This window comes from Leucopleurus acutus, assembly GCF_964270905.1.
Source record: "Leucopleurus acutus genome assembly, chromosome: 11".
In the NCBI taxonomy this organism is placed as follows: domain Eukaryota; kingdom Metazoa; phylum Chordata; class Mammalia; order Artiodactyla; family Delphinidae; genus Leucopleurus; species Leucopleurus acutus.
This window is the reverse complement of record NC_139152.1, coordinates 57,342,801-57,369,372: the sequence shown is the minus strand read 5'-3', so window position 1 is coordinate 57,369,372 and position 26,572 is coordinate 57,342,801. Positions and strand designations below refer to the sequence as shown.

Genomic DNA, 26,572 nt, shown 5'->3' with positions numbered 1-26,572 from the left:
TTTCAAGAGCAGTAAACTATGAACCAGTTCACTGATTTCAAGTACTTATTTTTGAACAAATTCCTTCCTCAGCTCACTCTTGCTCACCTTAACCCAGGGCCAAACAGCAAGGATGTCTAAAGCCTCCGTCTTTCTGTTCTACGCGCTAGACCTATTCTGACAACTCTTGAATTGCTAAGTATTCATTTTTCAAAAATTCTTTTCCATTTTAAGTTTTCTTTTTATTATGCATCTTTAACGTACGTAATATATCAGATTCCAAGTGCTTTGATGCTGGTGCTGTTTTCAATCATACTAGAAGCTATCAAGAAAAGGTTATAAGCTACTATGTTACAACTATGACTCTAAGATACCATCAGTTGTAAAATACATCCTGATAGCAGAAAGATAAAAATTTTCAATAATGTGTTATCACTTATAATAAAAGAAATGGGGTACTTCATTGCTTGTTTACATTAAATTTTTACTGCAGTGCAAAAGAAAAAAATGTAATTTGTATACAGTATTGTACAATACTCTTGCATACTGAATGGAAGCACACGTACCAGATGAATTTGTATGTGCACCACTGATTGTTAAATAATTAGGAAACTTGTGTTTTAAATGCTTTACATTATGCAGAATTGTCAGATATCTGAAATGTCAGATAGGTGTTGAGTGTTTTAGCAATATCTGGGAAATTGTTTACGGTTTGGGGTGGGCTGGAAAGTCATTATTTTTTTTCCTATTCCAAATAACAGAATATAGGGAATCACTTTTCAAAAAATTGCCACATGATACATAAAGATGCACCTATATACTGAAATATATATGTAATAAAAATATAAAAACAAAAAGAATAAAACAAAATTCAAACAACAGAGTACTTCTGGGGAAGGAGGCAGTGGAAGGGTGGGACATGGAAATATCTCCATTAAGTACAATACTCAAGCTGTAGAAAAACGCATATTTATTAAAAACAAAGACAACAAATCACATTTGCACCTATATAATCACTAGAAAAGATACACACTAAACTGTTAAAAGTAAAATTGTGAAGGTAAACTTTCACATTCTATAGCTCTGTAATTTAAAAAAACTAATAGAAAGGAAATAAAATAGTTAATGGCAGGGGGAGGAGGAAATAGCAATACAATCACTGCCATCATTCTCTGACAGGATACATTCCACAAAGTTAATGTGGTATTCTAGATAATGAGGTATTCTTAAGGAACATACAGACTAGGATGCATTAGATCTAGTTTATAAATAGCATACACTGAACTAGCTAGCATATGATGTGATGACCTCAAAGTAGCATTCTAAAAATCTTGGAGATATATATATATAAGTGGCATTTTCCCCAGCACACTTTGCAGTTTCTTCCTGTCACCTCTTTCTTTGTTTTAATTTTATTGAAACAACATGCATTTGAACACCTATTATGTAACTGAAACCATGCTAGGTACAGGCAGTACCAAAATAAATATGGCTCCAGTTTTCAAGACGCTTGTAACATACAGTAGCACTGTCTAATACAACTCTGTGCAATAATGGAAAAGTTCTATATCTGCACTGTTCAATATGGTGGCCATTAACAGCATGTAACTATTGAGCATTTGAAATGTGGTCGATGTGACTGAGAAATTAAATTATTTTATTTTGTTTAAATGAATTTAAATACCACTTATGGCTAGTGCCTACGGTACTGGACAGCACGGGGCTACAGCAAGACAAGGAAAAATAAACATAACTACATTGTATCATGGTACACACTAAACTAGAAGTATGCACAAAAGCTACAAAAGCAAGGAGAAGGAATGCTGAAGCCCATCACAGAATGGCTTCTGAAAGTATTGATACCTAATTCTTGAATCATGGAAGAAAGGTGAGGCATTACATGAAGAGGAACCCAAACAAGTAAAGGCTTAAAGTGTAAAAGTGCATAGCATAGAGATTTAAAAGCAGTTTTATATTACTCAATGGAAAAACTTTTCCATTTATATTACTCAATAAGCAAACAGAGGAGACAATGGAAATAAAAGTATGCGGGGTCAGAATGTGCAAAGATTATATGTAATGTTTAGGAGCTCGTCTGCATTATATAACAGAGGGGAAGAAGGCACTGGTAAGTTAACCTGGTAATTAATATGGTTAAATTTGTGCATGCTCATAGTTGGAATAAATTAGTGTAAATTAGAGAAAGAAAAGAAAATTCTAGCTAAAAACTGGAGTTACATTTCCTTGGAAGACGCTTGACAATCTTTCTAAAAGAATAAACTATAAACCATTTACATAATTAAATTATCTCATCTGAACTAATATACCAGTCTGTCTATGCAAATAAACTTCAATTACTCTAGTCATACTCAAAAAACTTTTAACTGGGCTTAAATTCGTAGTGACAAATGAAACACACAAAGTAGATACCAATAGAAAAATCAATACTTCAACCAACACCCATTTAAAAGTCATTAGGTTTTAGCACAAAGCTGAGGGAATGCACCTTCCCAAATGAGTTCCTAAGTCTTTAATCAAGTCCACAATGAAAGGAGAACTGGGGAAATTTTATCCTTTTTATTAAACTCTGGACTATTAGCTTATTATTATCAGAATGCTTAAATAACACTATAAGACATCAAGTAACCTCCAAAAACAAAACGCCTCAAAGATAAATTAATTAGTATAAACACAGCTACAAAGAAATTCTACTTTATCCATGAAAAACAACAAATAAAATTCCTCCAAAATGGAATTGTTAAAAATCCAGATCATTTCATCTCAGCATATACAAACTCTTAGTGCTACCAATATAAATATTAGTAATTTACTTACTATTCCTTTGAGTTTCCCATATGCTCTTAATATACTCATCATAATTATCAGACAGGAAATTATATTTCTATACATGTATTTTTCAAAAGAGGTTTTTACAAATAATTTTACAATGGCAATTTAAACAAGTGTTTCCAAGAATATTTCAACATGCACTAATTGTCACTAAGTAACAAGAAAAGAGAAAAGGGAAAATATTTTCAGGCAGAAGAACCCTAACCAAGAATGCATTTTCAGGTAAGCTAAAAGACCTGGATTATTTGTAAATAATGTGACCGAAACAGTGTGACTCTAAACCATTTTTTTAGAGTAGAATGAACAGGAATTAGGAAATCTCTTCATGTATAAAATATAATCTCCTTTTATTCCTTTCTTAAGTGTAAAATTTGGAATTCTTTATTAATATGATTCCATAAAGTAAATTAATCATACTGTGTTATCATATAAAAGTTCTGCTTACGCTTTACAAACTGGATTATAAACACTGAAAAGCCACACAATATAGAATCACAACATTCTTAAAATAATTTAGCAGAATCTATCAAAAGATACAACAACCCAAGTAGTGTAACCAATTAAAATCCTATGAGTCAAGGTAGTTGGAAGTGGTTGTGAGGCAGGAGTTACAGCAAGTATAAGTAATGAACAGAGGCCATGTTGATTAATTCTATAAAAACAATTCAGAACAGAAAAGGTTACAGGGAGAACTGATTCTGCATAGCCACAGCTTACTCTGGCTTATTAAAATTATAAAAATCTGGCAAGAAACTTCAGACATAAAATTAGGTCAAATTCTAGAAAGGTTAAATATGACACTACTTTTCATTATGGACAGTGCCCAAACCAGAACCTAAGTCTTGTGTTCAAAGGCTCTTTGTTATCTCACCATGAAGACCCATTTACAATTTTCTCCAATGTTCACTGTTCCAATCTGAGGGAAGAAAAGACTAACTGGGCTAAAATAAATGATTAGAAGATAAATGGTTAGTTAACAAAAGCTGCTGCTATCACACTAGTTGCCTTCACAGCCTGGAGGGAACAAAACTTGTGGGTGGAAGGGAGAGAGGGAGGCTGGATATGTATTTGTGAAAGAAGCTTAAAGCTTATTCCTACTTAACTATGAACTACTGTGTATTCTGAGTCATTACATAATTTGATATTAAATTATTATCAAATGAATAAAGCAGATTTTCTTTGAAAAAATTAAATTCAAATGTAAGAGTTTTTAAAATCACTATTTAATAGCACTATCTTTAAAATTCACCTTCTTTTAAAAGCTCAGAAAGAAAACAGGAATATTACACCTCAACCATCCTTTCAGCATCCTTACATATTTCATAGGGGATGGATATTATTGACTAACTTAATAAATGAGAAAACAAGAATCTAACATTATAAGGACAGCAAGCTAATGATTGCTGTCAATAGAATTCAATAGACCTCAATAGAATTGGGGTCTCTGAGTACCCTGGGATTTTCATTTCTATTTTTTCTATACTCTAACCAACTTTGTCTACATTCCTGTGATGCTCTAGTACCCCGAATAGATCCTAAGACTTCAGATTTAGTCTTCCAGAAATAATATGTATAAAAGCAATCAACATTTTGTTTTATGGAATACTAGCTCTGAATCCAGCCATGAAGTCATAAATTGTGTTTTAGATAATCTAAGTTTTGACACAGATATACACACCAGAAAAATTATGTTCTGACACTAAAAGAATATATATACATTTATTATAATAATATATATACATTATTTATAAGAATAAATATACATTTATATTATAAGCATGCTTTATTCTGAAAAATGTTCCCACTATTTCAACTGTCAAACCCAACATACGTTATTTTTAAAATTATAACCCCAATTTTTCAAACTGAGGTGTATCCAACCTGATTCCAATTAAATACAACATGTTAAACAGTTCATGTAACTATATGACCAACAGAAAAAAGGAAAAAAATTTTTGATCTTACCTGGTAGTTTCTTTTCTCAGATAATGTATGTCCATCAGTCCTCACCATAGAGTCGTGTCCTTTCCTCACAGTACTGGAGGCAATCAAATAGAACTGTCACTCAAGGGTCGTGTCACAGGAAGGACCGCCCACCAGTTCTCCCTCTAGAGTGGAATTATCCAAAAGCCGTCAAAATTACTAACATGTAAACATATGAACAGCAGCAAAAATATCCAATACGATACATAGAAAACAAAACCAAAAAGTACTCGTTTTATATCTTAATTGATCTTCCTCTTAACCATCCAGGGAGGGCTAGACTGGCAGACATTTTATTTGAGATAGAAGTTATTAAATATGAAAACCTTTCCCTTCCAATTAAAACTGTCTCCCAGACCTCACACATAGAAAGAAACTTACAGTGAATAAAAATGGAGTGGACAAAAAAGTTCAGCCCTGAATTGACACATTTTTTTTCCTTTTAAATAAACATCCTCCTGTTAGTCTCAGAAATGTTCAATTAATTCAGATTCAGTCATCTAATTTCAAATCCCTCCCCTCAAAATGCTTATTTATACAGCCGCTATTCATTCAGTTTATGAGGTTTATTCCTATGCCATAAGATGGGAATTCATCCTATAATGTTAGGATGATTAACAGATGCAAACCTAACTCAATATTCTATTAAAATTTACTCCAATGAAGAGTAGTAACACATGTCAACTTTCTGGAAGCCTTTGTCCTTCAATCCTCCAATTTCATGCATGCTCTAATAGAATGTGCTTTTTTACATTAGGGCAGAAAAATAATGGTGCTTATTTCTTAACCTGGACAGAGCTAAATAAGTCCAAAATGACTAGGCACTGTAAACTTCAGGTACAAAAAAAAAAAAAAAAAATCAATCACCGAAGCAGAGGTAATAGTCTCTAGAGATGCTAACTCAAGAACGTAAATTGAAAATGAAAGACCAAAAATTCAAAAGTGGTATCTACAAAGAATTTGTAAATAGTCGTTTTTAAGACTAAAGTCTTACTTTTACTTTTACCTAACTTTTAGTAAAATGTTTACCCCAGGAAAGTAGTAAGTTAGTATACCTACTGAACTAACAATAGTTGCTAACCACTAAAAATTATATTCAAATTTAGAGCAATTATTTAATATTAGACAAAATTTACTTTCAGAGAGGATAATAAAAACATCTAACTTAATTTCGTAGGAAGTATGAATCAATTTTACTAAAACCAACAAACATGCACATACACATACACATGGATTACGTCTAAAAAGCAATCTAGTAAGAAGGTCAGAAAATTTTTCAAGGAAAACATTAAAAATTAATATTATTAGATTTAAATTTTAAAAAGAATTCATGTACTGAAAACCTACACTCCACCTCCTCTCTTATGCCTGATCACAAGTTAGCGGGTGCTATATACTTTTACTTAATTTTGACCATCTTGCATTGTAAATGTTTGGCTGAAATACTTCAGAGATGCCTGGCTCTATGGCAAAAATGTAAATGTGCATTACCAAATTTATATGTCCTAGTGGAATTAAATACGTCTCTCTCAAAAGTAACAAAGGAGAAAGGTTTTTTAAAGCATAAGTATATTTACTGCTATAAATATAATCTAGCAAGGAATTAGGTTATTCATAAAGAAAAACTATCTACTGAATTAGATGTTCAAGAATCGTTAAGTGACATACATTTAGCTCCAACTTAAATGTTCATGACTGTCACAAAATGAGAACAAACCTATTTATTATGCATCCTCTAAACAACGTTAACCCTGTTTTAATGTATTTTATAATATTAAGAGAGTTTAAAACAGTACTTGCTTTACTATTAACATGTTCATGACAAGTCTGAATTCAATGGACAGTAAGTGTAAAATTTCAGTTTTTTCTTAGAAAATAAGCATGTTTTCCTTCTTAAATAAGTTTAAGAATAAGTTTAAAGTCCATGTACTATCTTCCATTTGTACCAGTTTCATCAAAAGATATATTAGAAATCTAAAATCAGGCAAGGCTATTCTATTTTCAACAGCGTAACATTATATATATATATGAGATAATTAGGACTTTATATGCTAAATAACATAATTAAAAATATTTAATCTGTACATTTACCAGATTAAAAAAATATTAACTTTGGAATACTATGGATTTAGTACAAAAGTAAAGCTTGTTTTGTTTCTTTTGTTTCCCCATCTTGGGATAACTTCAAGTATTTCATGGCTTAGGGTTTCAAACAACAGCCACTATAGGCATACCTCCAAGATACTGCAGGTTCAGTTCCAGATCACAGCAATAAAGCAAATACCACAATAAAGCAAGTCATACTAACTTTTTCGTTTCCCAACGCACATAAGTTATGTTTACACTATACTGTAGTCTATTAAGTATACAATAGCATTATGTCTAAAAAAACAATGTACGTCCCTTAACTAAAAAACACTTTATTGTTAAAAAATGTTAACCGTCACTGGAGCCTCCAGTGAGTCATCACCTTTTTGCAATACTAACATCAAAGATCACCGATCACAGATCACCAAAACAAATATTAGAATAATAAAAAAGTCTGTAATATTTCAAGAGTTCCAAAATGTGATGGAGACGTGAAGTGAGCAAATGCTGTTGGAAAAACAACACCCGCAGACCTGTCTGATGCAGGATTACCACAAACCTTCCATTTGTAAAAACACAATAGAATAATAAAGCACAATAAAGCAAAGTGCGGTTGTTAAGGGAACCACCGACAAACCGCCTGCCCTGGCCAGACACGACAGTAACCACTTGCTTGAGTTATCTTACAACAGGAAGTCCTGGTAAGGAACACAGAACTAACAAGCTACCACCAACCGGAAGAATTCGGGAAAGGTCAAAAGGAGAGGAGACACCAGTCCATATGTCCTACCAACCTCCCAGAATCCTTCTCGCTGGAATCCATCTTGGCTGAACGACGCGTGCACCACCAGGAAGAACCCTGAGTCAGAATGATTGGCCAGAGACAACCCGGAAGCTAACCCCATCACCATAAAACCCAGAGACTGCGAGCCACGTGGTAGAGCAGTTCTCCTGGGTTCCCTTACCCTGCTGCTCTCCACATGGGCGCCCCTTCCCAATAAAGCCTCTTGCTTTGTCAGCCCATGTGTCTCCTCGGACAATTCATTTCAGAGTGTTAGACAAGAGCCCACTCTCGGGCCCTGGAAGGGAAGGGGTCCCCCTTCCTGCAACACAATGAAACAAGATGTATGCCTGTATGTGTTCTAACCAATATAGGAATCAACATTCTATATTGAACAATAACTAAAAATCATTATCTCCTTTCAGTAAACAAAGGGAAAAAGAAATTAAGGCACTCTTATTTTCTTCTGGGTAAACATGAAAAGCTAACATTTGTCACCACTATCTTATATTAAACAAAGATGTTCAATAACAGATTGTGTTGATACTCATCATATTAGGAATGAAAGGACAGTGAATAGATAAAAAAGGCTGTGAATATATGTGTGACACAGAGAATATGTGAAAAAAAGAAAACATGAGAGAGAACATGCACCCTAGGTACCTAAATTTATTAAAGTTTATGCACTGCTTTTCCCACAAAGTCCTATAAATATTTAAAAACTCAGAAAAGACAAATATTTATAAAACTAAAATGAAATTTTCTATAAGGCAGGGATACCTTCCAAGACAGAAAAACAGAGACTGTATTTACCTTCCTACCTTAGACAACTAGAAAACTAGAAAAAAATGTATGAAACAATGATTTTCAGACATTGAACACCATCTCAGGACAGAGATCATCAAGAGAACAAAACAAAAGTAAGCTCTACTGCCTGTAGAGTTACAAGGCTGAAACACAGGGAGGGGGTTAGGCGATGGAACCCAACTGGAGCACAACAGTCTCACCGAGTTAAGGAAAAAGAGTTCAGAGTTAGGGGAAACACCAAGACAGCCAGAATTTGCAGGGCAAATGGGGAGAAGGAAGCTGCAAAGAGCTCCAAAGATATGGAGAGAGATTCCCCTCAAGGTTTTAGCTAAGTAATGATCTGTTCATGCATGTGAAAAAACTACTGAATCTGAAGAAAAAGCCTCTGAAAAGGAGTAGGCAGAACAATCCCCAGAGCTCATGTTCCCATCAATGAGAGTAGGACCTTTTAACACAAAGGGTACTGAATAGAGTTCAGAAGGTAATGAAAACCTCAGTAATGAAACCAAATAAGCTTTAAACTGAAGTATGTTCTTGACCAGCACCAACAGAGCTTAAAACCAAGCCTCAAAAAGATCAAAAGAATTCTAAGTACCATAACTGTACCCCTAAACAAAGCCCAACAATATTTAAAACAATACAACAAAACCATCATTAAATAATGTAAAATTAAATGTTTGGCATCCAATCAGAAACACTAGCCATGCAAAGAAGCAGGAAATACAACCCATAACAAGGTGAAATATAATAAATGGAAATAAACCTGCAATTATACAGATGATAGAATTAGTGGCTTAAAGAGGTACTGTAAATGTATTCCATACATTCAAGCAAATAAAGAAAACTATGAACATAGTACCAGAAAGGTAAGGTATCCACCTGCCAATGCAGGGGACGCAGGTTCCAGCCCTGGTCTGGGAAGATCCCACATGCCACGGAGCAACTAAGCCCATGCGCTACAACTACTTAGCCTATGCTCTAAGAGCCCACGTGCCACAACTACTGAAGCCTGTGCACCTAGAGCCCATGCTCCGCAACAAGAGAAGCCACCGCAATAAGAAGCCCACGCACTGCAATGAAGAGTAGCCCCCTCTCGCCGCAACTAGAGAAAGCCCTGAGCAGAAACAAAGACCCAACTCAGCCAAAAATAAATAAATAATTATATAAATTTTTAAAAAAATTAAAAGAAAAAAATTTCAAGGTATCAAAAATACCTAAGTTGGCAGAAAGAGGATTTTTTTTTATGGTGACAGAAAGGTTCTGTATCTTGCTTTTGGTGGTGGTGGTTATACGACTCTACACATGTGAAAAATACCACAGAATGATAAAAACATACAAAAAAGTGAATGCATGCAGAAAAGGGTAAAGTGAATTAATTTGCAGTCTAATAAGTTATACCGATTTCTGGTTTTGATAATGCACTACAGTTATGTAAGATGACATCACTGGAGGAAGATAGGTGATGGGCATATGGGACCTCCTTGTACTATTTTTGCATCTTATGAATTTATAATTATTTGAAAGTTAAAACATTTTTTAAAGGCTCAAACTGATCATCTAGAGATAAAAATTCAATATCTCTAATTAAACATGCATTGGATAGGATTAACAGCAGATTAGATACTCCAAAAGAAAAGCTTAATGAATTGAAGACATAGCAACAGAAAAAACTCCAAAATTAAACACTGTGAGAAAAGAGCCTAGGAAAAAAAAAAAAGGAACCATGGGACAATGAACAGTGAGATATCATCACTAGGGACAGTGAACTGTTGGGTGATATCAAGCAGTCTAAAATTAATGTAATTAGTATCCCAGAAAGAGTAAAAGAGCAGGAGGACAGGGAAAAAAGGCCAAACTTTCCCTAAATTTGTTGAGAACTATAAACTCACAGATCCAATAACTTCAACAACCTCTAAGGAGAACAAAAAAACACACTTCATCATTTGACAGTCAAACTACTGAGAAACAGTGATAGAGAAATCATAAAGCAGCCAGAAGGGGAAAAAAGAATACATAGAGAAAAAGAGAGAGAAATGATGGCAGACTTATCACCAAAAACAATTCAAATCAGGGGAGAGGTAATCAAGTTTTTTTCTGGCCGTGAGGGGTGTGGGATCTCAGTTCCCAGACCAGGAGGGATTGAACCCTGGGCCATGGCAGTGAAAGCCCAGAACACGAACCTGTAGGCCATCAGGGAACTCCCCTCAACATTTTTAAACTATAGAAAAAAATTATAAAAAACTATTAACCAAGAATTCTAAATCTAGCTAAAGTATCTTTAAAAAATGAAAGCAAATACATTTGGAAGGGTTTGGCAGTTTTTTATAAAGTTAAACATAGGCTTAACATACAACCCAGTAATTGTGCCCCTAGGTATTTACCAAAGTGTACTGAAAACTTACGCTCATACCAACACCTATACGTGAATGTTTATACCATGGAAGATGTTCTTCAAAAGGTGAATGGATAAATAAAACAACACATCTACACAACAGAATTCTATTCAACAATTAAAAAAAAACCAAGCTATTAATTTATGCAACATGGATGAATCTTAAATGCACTTGATAAGGCAAAGAATCCAGACCAAAAAGGCCATATAGTGTTTCCATTCATGACATTCTGGAAAGGCAAAACTGTAGAGAGAGAAAATAGATCAATGGTTGCCAGGGAACTGGAGGAGTGACTGACTACAAAGGGGACACAGAGGGAACTTTTAAAGAGACTGAATTATTCTATATGGTACTGGAGTGGACACAGATGCTATGCATGTCCCGAAATCCATAGAACTTCACAACATGAAGAGTAAAGCTGAATGTATGCAAATCTTAAAAATCAACTAGGAGGTTAGAAATACAGAACTGGCAAAAGAGTAACTGTATTACAAATGTATGACACAGCCACACTGAAGGGGGTATGGAAAATGGTGCTGGCCTAAATAACTTTGGAAGATGGTATTGTGACTGGTAACTGTAACAGAAAAAAAGAACTCTATATAAACACTGTGTTCTGGTTGGTAAAGTGATTCCTTACAAGGCTATGGATTAGTAATGCTGAAACAACTATACATGTCTACTGAAGATAAACAATAAGTAAAATAGATGGTGGTTGGTGGGAGCCAGATTTCCCACTTCAGGAAAGTTACAGGTAAGCAAGGATGAAAGGCTAGAACGAACTATGTAGTACCTCTATTGGTATCAGTTTGTTCTCAACTACAAAACACTTTAAATATGGTAACCATTCAGATTATTAGAGAATGGATCATTTCACTGGTATGTTGTATGTTGCTTGAAAACAAAAATTTATAAAATGCTAGGTGATTAACAGGTATGTCAAAATTATATTTTAAAAGACAGGCTTGATGAAGTAATATTTAAAAGATTTTTAAACAATGTAAACAAAGCTAATGTTTTAAAGCCTCCAAATTGTATTGAATATTTGCAAATAACTAAGTCAAAAAACTTTAAACTTTTTAACAGACTGGTAACAGAATTAAATTTCAAGAACGCAAAGTAATTCATGTAACACATGTATCACTAGTGTCTACTCATGCAATAACTTCTCTCAAATTCAAGATACTTTTAGAATAAAGTTACTGAATATACCAGTATAAATGATAAAAGAATAAACATTTTATACCTTTTCTGCTGAAAACCCGTGAAATAGATTTAGTCATGCTATCAGCTTAAAATCTGACAAGAAGCCAGTAAGAGGGAAAATAGAAACCAAATCTTAATTAATATAAGATAAGCAGGCTTATTCATCCTAGGTGTTTCCCTAAATCAGAGGCTAATAAAAATTCAGCACCTAATATTATCTAAACAAATGGTAACTGAACCCCAATTTTTCTTTCAAAAAAAGACTTCTCAAAATAAGAGATTAATGAGTAACATTTCTAGAAAATACTTAATTGGAGAGAAAAAAATTAACTTTATTCTCCAAATTCTATTAAATTTTGGATGTCATCATCATACAAAAATATACACCTTGAATGGAACAATAACCAGAAAATCTGAATTCTAGTTAGTATTAGCCTGATCAGTTTCTCCTCTCTGGCTTCAGTTTCTTAATCTGTAAAATAAAGTGATCAATTTAGATGAATTTTTTTAATGTGTGCAGCTCCAAAATTTTATACTTTAAATGTTTTGTGTCAAAGTAATCCATTTAGGAAAGTGGACAATTACAGTTGATTTTTTTCCATGTTTTCTTTTTCCTCCCACTTTATTGCTCAATAGTACTTTAAAACATGGCCCAAATATTTTGGAGGTTGGGAATGGTATCTAAATAAAAGATTTTAGGGACTTCCCTGGTGGTCCAGGGGTTAAGACTTCGCCTTCCAATGCAGGGGGTGAGGTTCGAACCCTGGTCAGGGAGCTAAGATCCCACATGCCTCAGGGCCAAAAAACCAAAACATAGAACAGAAACAATATTGTAACAAATTCAATAAAGACTTAAAAAAAAAAAAAGGTCCACATCAAAAAAAAAAAGATTTTAATTTGGTAGTCTTTACCAAACTCAACTTTAAGCTACAATGTGAATTTGTCAGGTTAAGAGAGTTGAACCCGTTGGGCAGGTTTTATTTTCTGATATAGAGGACATTATATTCCAAGTTGGCTATTAATTAAAACACACTACCAAATGTGACCAATTTCACTAGAGCTCAATAAAAGCTGAAGTAAATGCACTTAACATCATCTTTAAAACCTTAGGGTTTCTCAAATTCTAGAACTATGTTAAGCAACATTTTCTTGTTAGTAGGTAGGCTGCAGTTACAAGTATTTTATGAACTATTTTCTGAACTAATTTTTGGTTCGATCACATAGATAAATGTTTTCAAAATTCTGAGTTGATGACTTATGTTACATATAAGAAACGTGGGCAGACAAAATAAAAATAGATAAAACTCAGGAATTTCTGTTTTATACCAAACTTAGTCTGGGAAAAATGCCACATCAACTAAAAATAGTTTTTCTGAATGTTTTAATAATACATGTTTCAAGAGTCTATGATTAACATGTAAAATGAAAAGTTGCCTACATTTACAAAGGAAAACAAATAAAAATAAATCAACACTATGCTTTTGAAATCAATTTACTCTCTGTTTGTCATAATTTAATGTTTTGTAGCTTAATTTTGTGTGTCTTCTATTTTCTGTACTGGTAGCGTTCCTGATGCACGATTTCTTACATATCTGTGTAGTTCTGTCACATGTTATTTCAAGGAGGCTTCTAGGTACCTGACACATGGAATTTACTGTGAGTAATAGACAGTAGATCTATCTGTCTAAAAGGCCCAGCATCTTGAACCATAATTCAAGAAGAGTCATGTACCAAAATGTTCATTGCAGCTCTATTTACAATAGCCTGGACATGGAAGCAACCTAAGTGTCCATCATCGGATGAATGGATAAAGAAGATGTGGCACATACATACAATGGAATATTACCCAGCTATAAAAAGAAACGAAATTGAGTTATTTGTAGTGAGGTGGATGCACCTAGAGTCTGTCATACAGAGTGAAGTAAGTCAGAAAGAGAAAAACAAATACCTACGCTAACACATATATATGGAATCTAAGGAAAAAAAAGGTCATGCAGAACGTAGGGGTAAGACGGGAAAAAGACACAGACCTACTAGAGAATGGACTTGAGGATACGGGGAGGGGGAAGGGTAAGCTGTGACAAAGTGAGAGAGTGGCATGGACATATATACACTACGAAACGTAAAATAGATAGCTAGTGGGAAGCAGCCGCATAGCATAGGGAGATCAGCTCTGTGCTTTGTGACCACCTAGAGGGATGGGATAGGGAGGGTGGGAGGGAGGGAGATGCAAGAGGGAACATATGTATAACTGATTCACTTTGTTATAAAGCAGAAACTAACACACCATTGTAAAGCAATTATACTCCAATAAAGATGTTAAAAAAAAAGAAAAAGAAAAAAGAAATAAAATAAAAGGCCAAGCATCTCAAGACAGAAAATTTCTACTACCAAGTCTAAAAATTTCCAAGTAAAATGAAATACAGGGCTTCCCTGGTGGCACAGTGGTTGAGAGTCCGCCTGCCGATGCAGGGGACACGGGTTCATGTCCTGGTCTGGGAAGATCCCACATGCCGCGGAGCGGCTGGGCCCGTGAGCCATGGCCGCTGAGCCTGTGCTCCGCAACGGCAGAGGCCGCAACAGTGAGAGGCCCGCGTACCGCAAAAATAAAATAAAAATAAAATAAAATAAAATAAAATAAAATAAAATAAAATAAAATAAAATAAAATAAAGCTTAAGGCCTTCCCTGGTGGTGTAGTGGTTAAGAATCCACCTGCCAATGTAGGGGACATGGGTTCGAGCCCCGGTCCAGGAAGATCCCACATGCCACGGAGCAACTGAGCCCATGCACCACAACTACTGAGCCTGCACTATAGAGCCCGCAAGCCACAACTACTGAGCCCGTGTGCCACAACTACTGAAGCCCAAGTGCCTAGAGCCTATGCTCCGCAACAAGAGAAGCCACCGCAATGAGAAGCCTGCACACCGCAACGAAGACCCAACGCAGCCAAAAATAGATAAATAAAATTAAAAAAGATAATAAAGCTTAAGTGAAAAGGAGAAAAGAATAATTACACCCCTCCATTTAAAGAAGATAACATAGTGAACACTAACTAAGTAGACATTCTCCCAACTTCTCAAAGTTTACTTTTTGTAAAACACAAAGGGGCAACTTCTGGTACACTGCTCCTGGCGTGAAAGTCAAGGGAATAGCCACAGATGCTCTGCAAAGCACTGACACATGACTGTTTAGGGCACTAACACAGAGGGGAAGAGGCAATAGGCATATTTATGGAGGACAGAAATAGGCTAAAGGATTTACACTGTTTTTAATCATAGGATGCACATCAGAATCACCGAAGGTTTTTTTTTAAAGAAATATTAATGTCCCCTCCCTTGCCCCTACTTTAATTAATTTGTCAGGGATGGAACCTGGTCAGCAGGTGCTTTTTAAAGTGCTCCAGGGCTTCCTTGGTGGCGCAGTGGTTGAGAGTCCGCCTGCCGATGCAGGGTACACGAGTTCGTGCCCCTGTCCGGGAGGATCCCACATGCCGCGGAGCGGCTGGGCCCGTGAGCCATGGCCGCTGAGCCTGCGCGTCCGGAGCCTGTGCTCCGCAACGGGAGAGGCTGCAACAGTGAGAGGCCCGCGTACAGCAAAAAAAAAAAGAAAGAAAGGCTTAAAGTGCTCCAGGTGATTCAAATGTACAGCCAAGATTAAGGCTGTCGGGTTAAGACTTTATAAGAAAGTGAAATTCAAAAATGTTTTCATCTCAGTGTAAGTACTAAGCAAAAAGAAACATTATATAAATTGAAGGTAGTATATAAGAGACTGTACAGTTCCTATCCATGCCAATGCACCCTTTCCTTGCCTCTTACTGTACCTCTGAGAAATAATGCTGGGCCTTAAACATTAATTTTTACACTGTTTTTTAAGCACAAGATTTCTTTTGTTGAAATACATACACTGTAAGTGCAGAAGCAGATAATCAGAAGAAGTAGATTACAGTAAAACTTCCTTATTACAAGAAATTTCTAGTAAAAAAAGTTCCTCTAATATATTCAATACTTAGGTTTTAAAAATATGTCCACTATCTTAACATTTCTTCCTAGAAATGTAATATTAACTATCATTTGCCAAGCATTAGTCACTGTGCACTACTCCATGTATAATTTCTTTCAACCCTCAAAATAATTCTATAAGGTAGATATTACTGTCCCTTTTTTACAGATGAGAAAACAAACTCTAACAATAAGGAAATAACACAAGGTCAAGAGGTAGTTAACTAAGCTGGAAGTAACAGGGCCAGAATTTGAGCTCCTGTTCACTTAACTTGAATTCAATCTTTACATACATATATGTATATGTATATATACACATGCACACACATATATCTCATACCAATTATGGTTTCATGAAGAAAATGTGATATATATATTTCTTCATGAAACCGTAATTGGTAATAAATATCATAGATGTATCATATACATATATCATATCAATTATGGTTTCAAAAAAAATGAAATCATTTCTGGAAATTCCAGCTGTCAAATAATACATCTATTCAGAAGTCTCACTATTCTTCTATAAGAAGGAAATCAGCAATGGGGTGACAAGTAACAGACATTAATCAGCTGGAGATTCAAAGTTCAGAAAGACCCCTATCAGGAAATAAAGTACCCACAATATCCTTTCACACTGAGCTTTAGACCCTAAGCAGAGAAAAAACAGGCACTGTGTCACAAGGCGAACAGCGAAATTGTTTTGTTAAAGTTTTAAGGCTACCAGATTACTATCGTCAACCAAGGTCTCTGTGTCTATCCCAGTCACAGAAATGAATACATTCAATGTACCTTATCTTTATACAATTCTGTAAGAAGGAAGCTTCAAAATTCCTTAAAGAAGTCCAGTTTCTACAACCTTCTGAATTTTTGCATGTTTTCTACTTTTTAAATTGTCTCTCTACAGCAGACACTCCTGGTTGACTCCCTAACAGTCCAGTCCTTCTCCCTGTGACTGCCATAGTTGTTCAGTGGTTCAAGCTTTCCCACATGACTTAAGAGGAAATATTGATTGATTTAAGTAAATATGATAATGCTACCCAACCACCCCCATGCCCCTGTCAGTAAATGATTTGTGTAAGGGCATTTGAACCAACTCTGGCCAGTGAGATACTAGGAGAAAGAGGAGAGGAGAAATCTGATTGCAGGATTTTAGGAAAGGAGAGAGAGACAGCCCCCTTTGTTCCCCTAGATGTTGTTATATCAGACTATCACATTTAGAACTACCTACTATAGCCATCTTTCAACCGCAAGAGAGCTAGCCTGGGGAATTCCCCAGCGGTCCAGTAGTTAGGACTCTGCGCTCTCACTGCCGAGGGCCCAGGGTTCAATCCCTGGTCAGGGAACTAAGATCCCACAAGCCGCACATGTGGCCAAAACAAACAAACTAAATCTGTGGAGAGTTAGCTTAAGGAGAATCTCACACTGTAATAATGGCAGAACAGAAAGATGAAAAGAATTTGGCTCTGGCCTTAATCACTTAGCTGTTGCATTAACCAACACACAAATGACCATTCCTCCAGAGACACGAGAAAATAAATTTTAGTCAGTCGAACCAAAAGCTTCCTAAACCTTTAGGCTTATCCACACCTAATCCTTTAGTAATTTTTAAACCATTTTATGTAAAGTCTTTCCAAGGCATCTACCTCACTTTTCCAAAGCATATACAAACAGCTTAAAACAATAGTTCTTTCTATACTCATATTTCATTAGCTTAGATCATACTTAAACTAAAAATTGTATTAACACCGGCATAAAAACAGCTGATTCTTAGGGTACATGAGTAAGCTAGAGTAGTTCACTAGCTGTAAGTGCTCAGAATACTCTGGAACTACAGGAATTGAAAGCAATGGTTTAAGAGCATGTCACTTCAGTGGAGGCTTGTTAATAAGGACACACGTCACCAACACACCTCTGCATGTGACAGATTCTGTATATAACAAACATATATTCTTCCTCTATGGGAGGTGGGGTGGTGGTGCGGGGGAGGCAGTTAAAAAGTCCTACAAAAAAGCCTAGCACATATGTTTCCAGGAGAGAAGATTAGAGTAAACCTAGAGTCAAAGAAGTAGGAGTATGAGTCTACTCAGTCTCAACTCTGGCCAGGTAGCACTGTAATAAGAGAACACAAACTATAAAGAACCTTTACAACCTTTAGTTGTTTTACTGCTAATGAATTAAGAATAATGACAAAACCCCACAATTCAAAAATTTCAGGCAATACAGACAAAATGTACTATTTGCTTAATATGCATAACAGCCAAGTTCCATTTTATCATACATCCTATTAAGAATAACTATAGTAGTGTGCCATTGATAAGAGGTATTTGTATTCCCTTTTAAGAAATACTAGCTAGACAAATTATTTCAAGTAGAAATTTACCAGACATTCTGGAACAATTATTCAGTATTAAAACAGCCAAATATCCTTGATACTAATAATCATATTCTTTTCTAACTTCCTACCAAAATTATTTAAGGAACTTTACTATATCCCAGGTAGTAAATACAGACTCAATTAGAAATGCCCATAAGAAACAAAGAACAAGAGAATTTATTTCTGTAATAAAAACTCCATTTGTACAGACCCTGGGTCAGAAACCATGTTTCCAAATTATTCTCCACAGAGTTATAAAGCAATGAATAACACAAAGTTACAGTAACATTCACATCTTTAATAGTAATATTCATTCACGGAGAAATGTATTTAATATTTATGAAACACAATTTACGTTTACCTAACACACAGTAGACACTAAATTAAATGTCTTCGCAGACTGGGACTTCCCTGGGGGTGCAGTGGTTAAGAATCTGCCTGCCAATGCAGGGGACACGGGTTCGAGCCCTGGTCCAGGAAGATCCCACATGCCACAGAGCAACTAAGCCTGTGCGCCACAACTACTGAGCCTGTGCTCTAGAGCCCGCGAGCCACAACTACTGAAGCACGTGCACCTAGAGCCCAAGCTCTGCAACAAGAGAAGCTACTGCAATGAGAAGCCTGCGCACCACAACCAAGAGTAGCCCCCACTCTCTGCAACTAGAGAAAGCCCACGCGCAGCAACGAAGACCCAGCGCAGCCATAAATAAATAAATTGATAAAAAAAGAAAATGTCTTGCCAGACTGATAAGAAGAGGAGGTTTTAACCTATGTTCTAAAAATATTCAGTTTGGGCTTCCTTGGTGGCACGGTGGTTGAGAGTCCACCTGCCAGTGCAGGGGACACGGCTTCGTGCCCCAGTCTGGGAAGATCCCGTGTGCTGCGGAGCAGCTGGGCCCGTGAGCCATGGCCGCTGAGCCTGCGCGTCCGGAGCCTGTGCTCCGCAACAAGAGAGGCCACAACAGTGAGAGGCCTGCATACCGCAACAAATAAATAAATAAAAATATTCAGTTTGTTGGGAATTCCCTGGCAGTCCAGTGGTTAGGACTCGGCACTTTCACTGCAATGGCCCAGCTTCAATCTCTGGTGGGAGAACTAAGATCCTGCAAGCCATGCAGTGCGGCCAAAAAAAAAATAAAAATAAAAAATTCAGAGTTTGTTGATCGAACACAGAGGGTATGAACTTGGATGGAAAAAAGTTACATCCTTATTCTACTAACCTCTAACTGAAATTTGGTATATCTTTAATTAAAAATGTAAGTAATACGGAGGTGGTAGTGGTGGGATGAACTGGGAGGTTGGGATTGACATATATACACTAATATGTATGAAATAGATAACTAACAAGAACCTGAGGTATAAAAAATAAATAAAATTCAAACATTCAAAAAAAAAAGTAAGTGATAATCATCAAAAAGACCACAAATAAAGGACACGGAGAAAAGGGAAATCTTGTAGTCTGTTGGTGGGAATGTAAATTGGACAGCCACTGTGGAAAACAGTATGGACATTCCTCAGAAAACTAAAAACAGAACTACCAATGATCCAGCAATTCCATTCCTGGGTATTTATCTGAAGAAAATAAAAACACTAATTTGAATAGATACACACACCCCCATGTTTATAGCAGCATTACTTACAATAACCAAGATAAGGAAGCAACCAAAGTGTCCATCAACAGATGAATGGATAAAGTACAAGTGGTGTGTGTACACACACACACACACACACACACACACACACAATACTACTCAGCCATAAAAAAGGATGAAATGTTGCTACTGGCGACAACATGAAAAATGAACCTGGAGGGTATTATGCTTAGTGAAATAAGTCAGACAGAGAAAGACAAATGCTGTATGTTATCACTTATTGTGGAATCTAAAAATAAAACAAAGGAATGAATATAACAAAACAGAAACAGACACAGAGAAGAAACTAGTGGTTACCATGTAATTCTATGGGGAGAGGGAAGAAGAGAGAACAAGAAAAGGATAGGGAATTAAAAGGTACAAACTAGTAGGTATAAAATAAATAAGCTATAAGGATATATTGTACAGCATAGGAAATATAACCAATATTTTAGAGTATCTTTAAATGAAGTATAATCTAGAAAAACTTGGAATCACTATGTTGTACAACTGAAACTAATATATTATAAATCGACTATACCCCAATTTTAAAAAGTGTTAAAAAAAAAAAAGTAGGGCTTCCCTGGTGGCGCAGTGGTTGAGAGTCCACCTGCCGATGCAGGGGACACGGGTTCATGCCTGGGTCCGGGAAGATCCCACATGCCGCGGAGCAGCTGGGCCCGTGAGCCATGGCCACTGAGCCTGCGCGTCTGGAGCCTGTGCTCCGCAACGGGAGAGGCCACAACAGTGAGAGGCCCGCGTACCACAAAAAAAAAAAAAAAAAAGTTAAAAAAAAAAAAGTAATCAACAAGCCACAGTGGTATTACCTGTGATTTTGTTACCATTAGAAACTACAGACATTTTCAAAACACTTTAGTTGCTTCAAATCTCAAATTTTCATTTATGTTCATTACTAGCCTAAAAATTACTATACACCACTGGACATTGTTGATATGCACATTACTGAATTTATTTATTTGATATTTTAAAAACCATATTCTAATATAACTGGTGTCCTCATAAGCATGTATATTTAATTTTGCACACCTAAAATATTGAAAAAGGGTCGACATGTGTCACCAGAGAGCCAAAGGGGTTCATAGCCCAAAAAAGGATAAGAACACCTGGGTCAGAATTTCAGGGCAAGAAGAATAAGGTTGTTTGCAGAGGATAACAGAAAGCACAGCAAATTAAGAAAAAGAAAAGGCCTCAGAGCATATTCAGTTGAAACTTCTTGTTTTAAAGATAAAGAAATTGTGGTCTGGTGGGAGTGTTGAAGGTCACACACACAGCTAATTAGTGACAGAGCCAGAGAAAACAGAATCCAGGTTTTCTGGCTCAGGATCCAAGGCTAAATGAACTTTGATGTGACTTGGCTATAACAAAGCAAGACAGGGCAAAGACAACTCTGCACAAGACACAATTCCTTGCACTGAATGCATAGAAATAGCCCAAATACCTGAATATTCCAAATGTTATTAAAATATATTGTTTCTCCCACTTTTCCTGAAACATGTACTTCTTGGTCTATTTTCCCACTTTATAGAGAGACATGGGTAAAGTGAAATTTTTACTTCCCTCCTGATCTATGATAAGTACAACAGCATAAGCACAACAGTAGATATCAAATAACAGCTAGTATCAATATCAAGGAAACAATAGAAAGCAGAAACTGTGACAAACTGGAGAGTCTGTGAACCACCTAAAGAAGGTAGCTACTACTATTTAACTCTAGCTAAATGCTATCAAGAAAAGAACCGTCAACTCAGAAATGTAGATGGAACAAAAGTATCCTTCAAAAAATAAAGGTGAAATAAATACATTTTCAGATGAAAGAAAACTAAGATAAATCATCATGAGCCAACCTGCTCTAAAAACAGGAAGTTTCTTTGGACAAAGGTAAATAATGAAGCTTAGAATTTCCTGAATGAAGAACAACAAAAATGGCAAATATGTGGGAATGTATACTAGACCAGGAAACAGCAAACTTTTCTGTAAAGGGCCAGCCTGATGATAAATACTTTAGGCTTTGCAGGCCCAAAAGTCTCTGTTGTGATTAATCAGTTCTGCACTTACAGCACAAGAGAACCCACAGAAAATACATAAACTAAGAGCTGTGGCTGTATTCCAATAAAATTTTATTTATAAAAGCAGGTGGCACGCTGTATTTAGCCGATAGTCATAGTTTGCCAATCCCTATTCTTTTCTTCTTAAATTCTTTAAAATATGTGTGATAATTTAAAGGAAAATTTACATCACTGTCTGAAGGGGTATATGAACCATGTAGATATAATATGACAATTACAGCATAGATTGATGCAAGGAACGGGAACTACATGGTGACAAGATTATAAACTGTAATAACTGTAGTACGTTGAGTTGTGTACCAATAAAGATATATTCAGGTTCTAATCCTTGGTATCTCTGAATGTAACAATATTTGGAAATAAAGTCTTTGCAGATGCGGTCAAATTAAGAGGAGGTAATACTCAATTTGCGTGGGCCCAAATCTAATGACGACTGTATCTTTCTAAGAAAAAAGGAGGACTTCCCTGGTGGCGCAGTGGTTAAGAATCCGCCTGCCAATGTAGGGGACACAGGTTCGAGCCCTGGTCCGGGAAGATCCCACATGCCGCGGAGCAACTAAGCCCGTGTGCCACAACTACTGAGCCTGTACTCTAGAGCCTGCGAACCACAACTACTGAGCCCGTGCGCCACAACTAATGAAGCCCGCACGCCTAGAGCCCATGCTCTGCAACGAGAAGCCACCACAATGAGAAGCCCACGCACCACAACGAAGAATAGCCCCTGCTCGCCGCAACTAGAGGAAGCCCGCATGCAGCAATGAAGACCCAACGCAGCCAAAAAATAAATAAATTTATTTAAAAAAAAAAAAAGGAAATAGAGACATAGAGACATACACAGAGGAAAGATAACCAAGTGAAAATGAAGGCAGAAATAGAAGTGATGCAGCTGTAAGCCAAGGAACATCAAGGACTGCTGACAACAACGAGAAGGCAGAAAAAGCAATAAAGGATTCTTCCCCAGAGCCTCGAAAAGAAGCATGGCCCAGCTGGTACCTTGATTTCAGACTTCTAATGTCCGAAACTAAGACACAACATGAATAGTCTTAAATCTGCTGAAAAAATTTAATTCACACAGTTATCCTCCAGGTCAAGATGGTTTCACTAGTGAATTCTTCCAAACATTTCTAAAAAAGAAATAGTGCCAATCTGACACAATGTCTTCCAGAAAATAGAATGGGAGGGATTATTCTGTAAGTCACTTTTAAGAAGTTAACATTACATTGATACCAAAACCAAAGAGTATACAAGAAAAAAAATCTTAAAGACCAATCTTCCTCATTTTTTGCAAAAATCCTCAACAAAATATTAGCAAATCAAATTCAACAAAATATCCAAAGATTAATAAATGATGAATGAATAAGCCTTATTCTGGGAATATACTTGCTCTCCCTTCTTTTCTGAGTTTCTTTAAGTAAGATAAAATCATATGAAATAATAACAACATATTGTTGGGTTTATAAAATATTCAGCTGCAATATGTACAACAATAACAGCACAAAAAGGGAGAAGAGGGAATAGAGCTATACAGGAATAAAATTTCTGTATCTCACTGGAACTAAATTAGTACATCTGAAGTAAATCCTAATAAAAATACAGTAAGCCCTAGTGCAACAACTAAAAAAATAATATAAAAGAATGTAGTGTAAATAACATTAAAGGAACTAAAATGTTATAGTAGAAAAACACCACTTGATGCAAAAGAAAGCAGTAAAGGAGGAACAAAACAACAAGACATGAAAACATACAGAAAATATAGCAATATGGGAGACATATATTCCACTACACCAATACCAATATTAAATGTATCAATAAATGATTAAAGAATCCAATCAAACTGCAGACTGTCAGACTGCAAATATAAAAATAACACAACCTAGATGTCCATCAACACATGAATGGATAGACGATGTGGTGTATATACATACATACATATATATGGGTGTGTATGTATTCTTACATATATAGGAATATATATATATATGAATATTACTCAGCCATAAAAAAGAATGAAATAATGCCATTTGCAGCAACATGGATGGACCCAGAGATTATCATACTAAGTGACGTAAGCCAGACAGAGAAAGACAAATATCATATGATACCACTTATATGTGGAATCTAAAAAAATGATACAAATAAACTTACTTACAAAACAGAAATAGACTCACAGACATAGAAAAAAACTTACCCTTTGATTACCAAAGGGGAAGAGGGGGATAAATTAGAAGATTGGGATTAACAGATACACACTACAAAAAAATAAAATAGATAAATAAGGTCCTACTATATAGCACAGGGAACTATATTCAGTATCTTGTAATAACCTATAATGGAACAGAATCTGAAAAACACACACACACACACACACACACACACACACACACACACACACATACACACCCTACCTGAATCACTTTGCTGTATACCAGAAATTAATACATTGTAAATCAACTCTACTTCAATTAAAATAATAATAAGTTAAGAAATACTTTATTGCTAAAAATTGCTAACCATCATCAGAGCCTTCAGCAAGTCATAATCTTTTTGCAACAGTAATATCAAAGCTCACTGATCACACACAAAATAATAATGAAAAGGTTTAAAATATTGCAAGAATTAACAAAATGTGACACAGAGACACAAAGTGAGCAAATGCTGTTGGAAAAACCGGCACCAACAGATTTGCTCGACGCAGAGTTGCAACAAACCTTAAATTTGTAAAAAACAAAATATCTTCGAAGCACAATAAAAAAAAGGTATGCCTGTATTGGTTGTTTCCCCTCATGATCACGTGGCTGACTGGGAGCTTGTGGCTTGCTGCTGCTGCTGCCCAGCATCACTAGAGAGTTTCCTACCATATATCGCTAGCCTGGGAAAAGATCAAAATTCAAAATTGTAAGTACAGTTTCTACTTAATGCATATCACTTTTGTACCACTGTAAAGTTGAAAATTCAAGTCTAACAATCATAAGTTGGGGACCGTCTGTAATAGATTTTATAATAGTTTAATAAAAGACTTCAGCAGGGCTTCCCTGGTGGCGCAGTGGTTAAGAATCCACCTGCTAATGCAGGGGACACGGGTTCAAGCCCTGGTCCAGGAAGATCCCACATGCTGCGGAGCATCTAAGCCCGTGAGCCACAACTACTGAGCCCACGTGCCGCATCTACTGAAGCCCGTGCGCTCTACAGCCCGTGCTCCACAACAAGAGAAGCCACCGCAATGAGAAGCCCGCACACTGCAACAAAGAGTAGTCCCCCACTCGCTAAAACTAGAGAAAGCCCACGCACAGCAACAAAGACCCAACACGGCCAAAAATAATAAATAAATTTATTTAAAAAAAAAAAGTTCAGCAAGTTTGCAGAGTATAAAACAAATATGCAAAAATCAACTGCATTTTTATATACTAACAATGAACAATCTGAAGATGAAATTAAGAAAACAATTCGTTATGAAGCATCAAAGAGAATGAAATACTTGGGAATACATTTAACAAAAGAACTACAAAATTTATCTTCTGAAAACTATAAAACATTGTTGAAAAACCTAAAGATCAATCATATAAATGGAAAAGACAGTACAAAGACCAGAATACATAGATGGCAATACTCCCCAAACTGATCTACTGACTCAAAACAATCTGGCTTCTTTGAAGAAACTGACAAGTTATTCCAAAAATTCAAGGCACTCAGACTAATAAAAACAATCTTGAAAAAGAACAAAGTTGAAGGATTCATTCTTCCAGACTTGAAAACAGATATAGCAACAAAAAAGAATTGAAAGTCTAGAAATAAACCCTGACATTTTATGGTCATTTCATTTTAGACAGGATGCCAAGATAATTCCATGGGCGAAAGTATAGTCTTTTCAACAAATGGTGCTGGGACAACTTAATACCCGCATGCAGGAGAATCAAGCTGGACCCCTTTTCTCACATCACATACAAACATTAATTCACATGGGCTGTAAACAAATTCATGAGCTAAAACTATAACACTCTTACAAAACAGAGGGATAAATCTTCGTGACCTTAGGTTCTTCAACATGACGGCATGAGTAACAAGATAATATGCTGGATTTAATCAAAATTAAAAACGTTTGTGATGAAAATATACCATTAAAAAAGTAAAAATAAAACCCAGAGAATGCGAGAAAATATTTGAAAATTACATATCTAGTTAGGAATCTGTACCTAGAGTATACAAGGAACTCTTACAACTGGTTAATAAAAAGGCAAACTAGTTTAGTTTAAAACTAGTTTAAAACTAAACAAAGGATCTGGATCCGAATAGACATGTTTCCAAAGAAGACAACACATATTTGTAGCCAAATATGTACACAAAAAAATGTTCATGTCATTAACCACCAGGGTAATGTAAATCAGGTATCTACA

The 26,572-nt window shown here is 35.8% G+C and overlaps 1 protein-coding gene across 3 annotated transcripts in view; it reads right to left on the bottom strand.

The window, feature by feature from the left end:
• CNOT2 (CCR4-NOT transcription complex subunit 2) overlaps positions 1-26,572 on the bottom strand; it is a 111,249-nt gene that overhangs the window by 64,509 nt on the left and 20,168 nt on the right. The window contains exon 2 of one of the 3 annotated variants that reach the window (XM_082851016.1): positions 4,795-4,867. In XM_082851016.1, the coding sequence (XP_082707142.1) occupies positions 4,795-4,867 (73 nt within the window). Of the gene's footprint in view, positions 1-4,794; positions 5,961-26,572 lie in introns of those variants that run through there. The other 2 variants (XM_082851017.1, XM_082851018.1) reach the window with 2 other exon arrangements.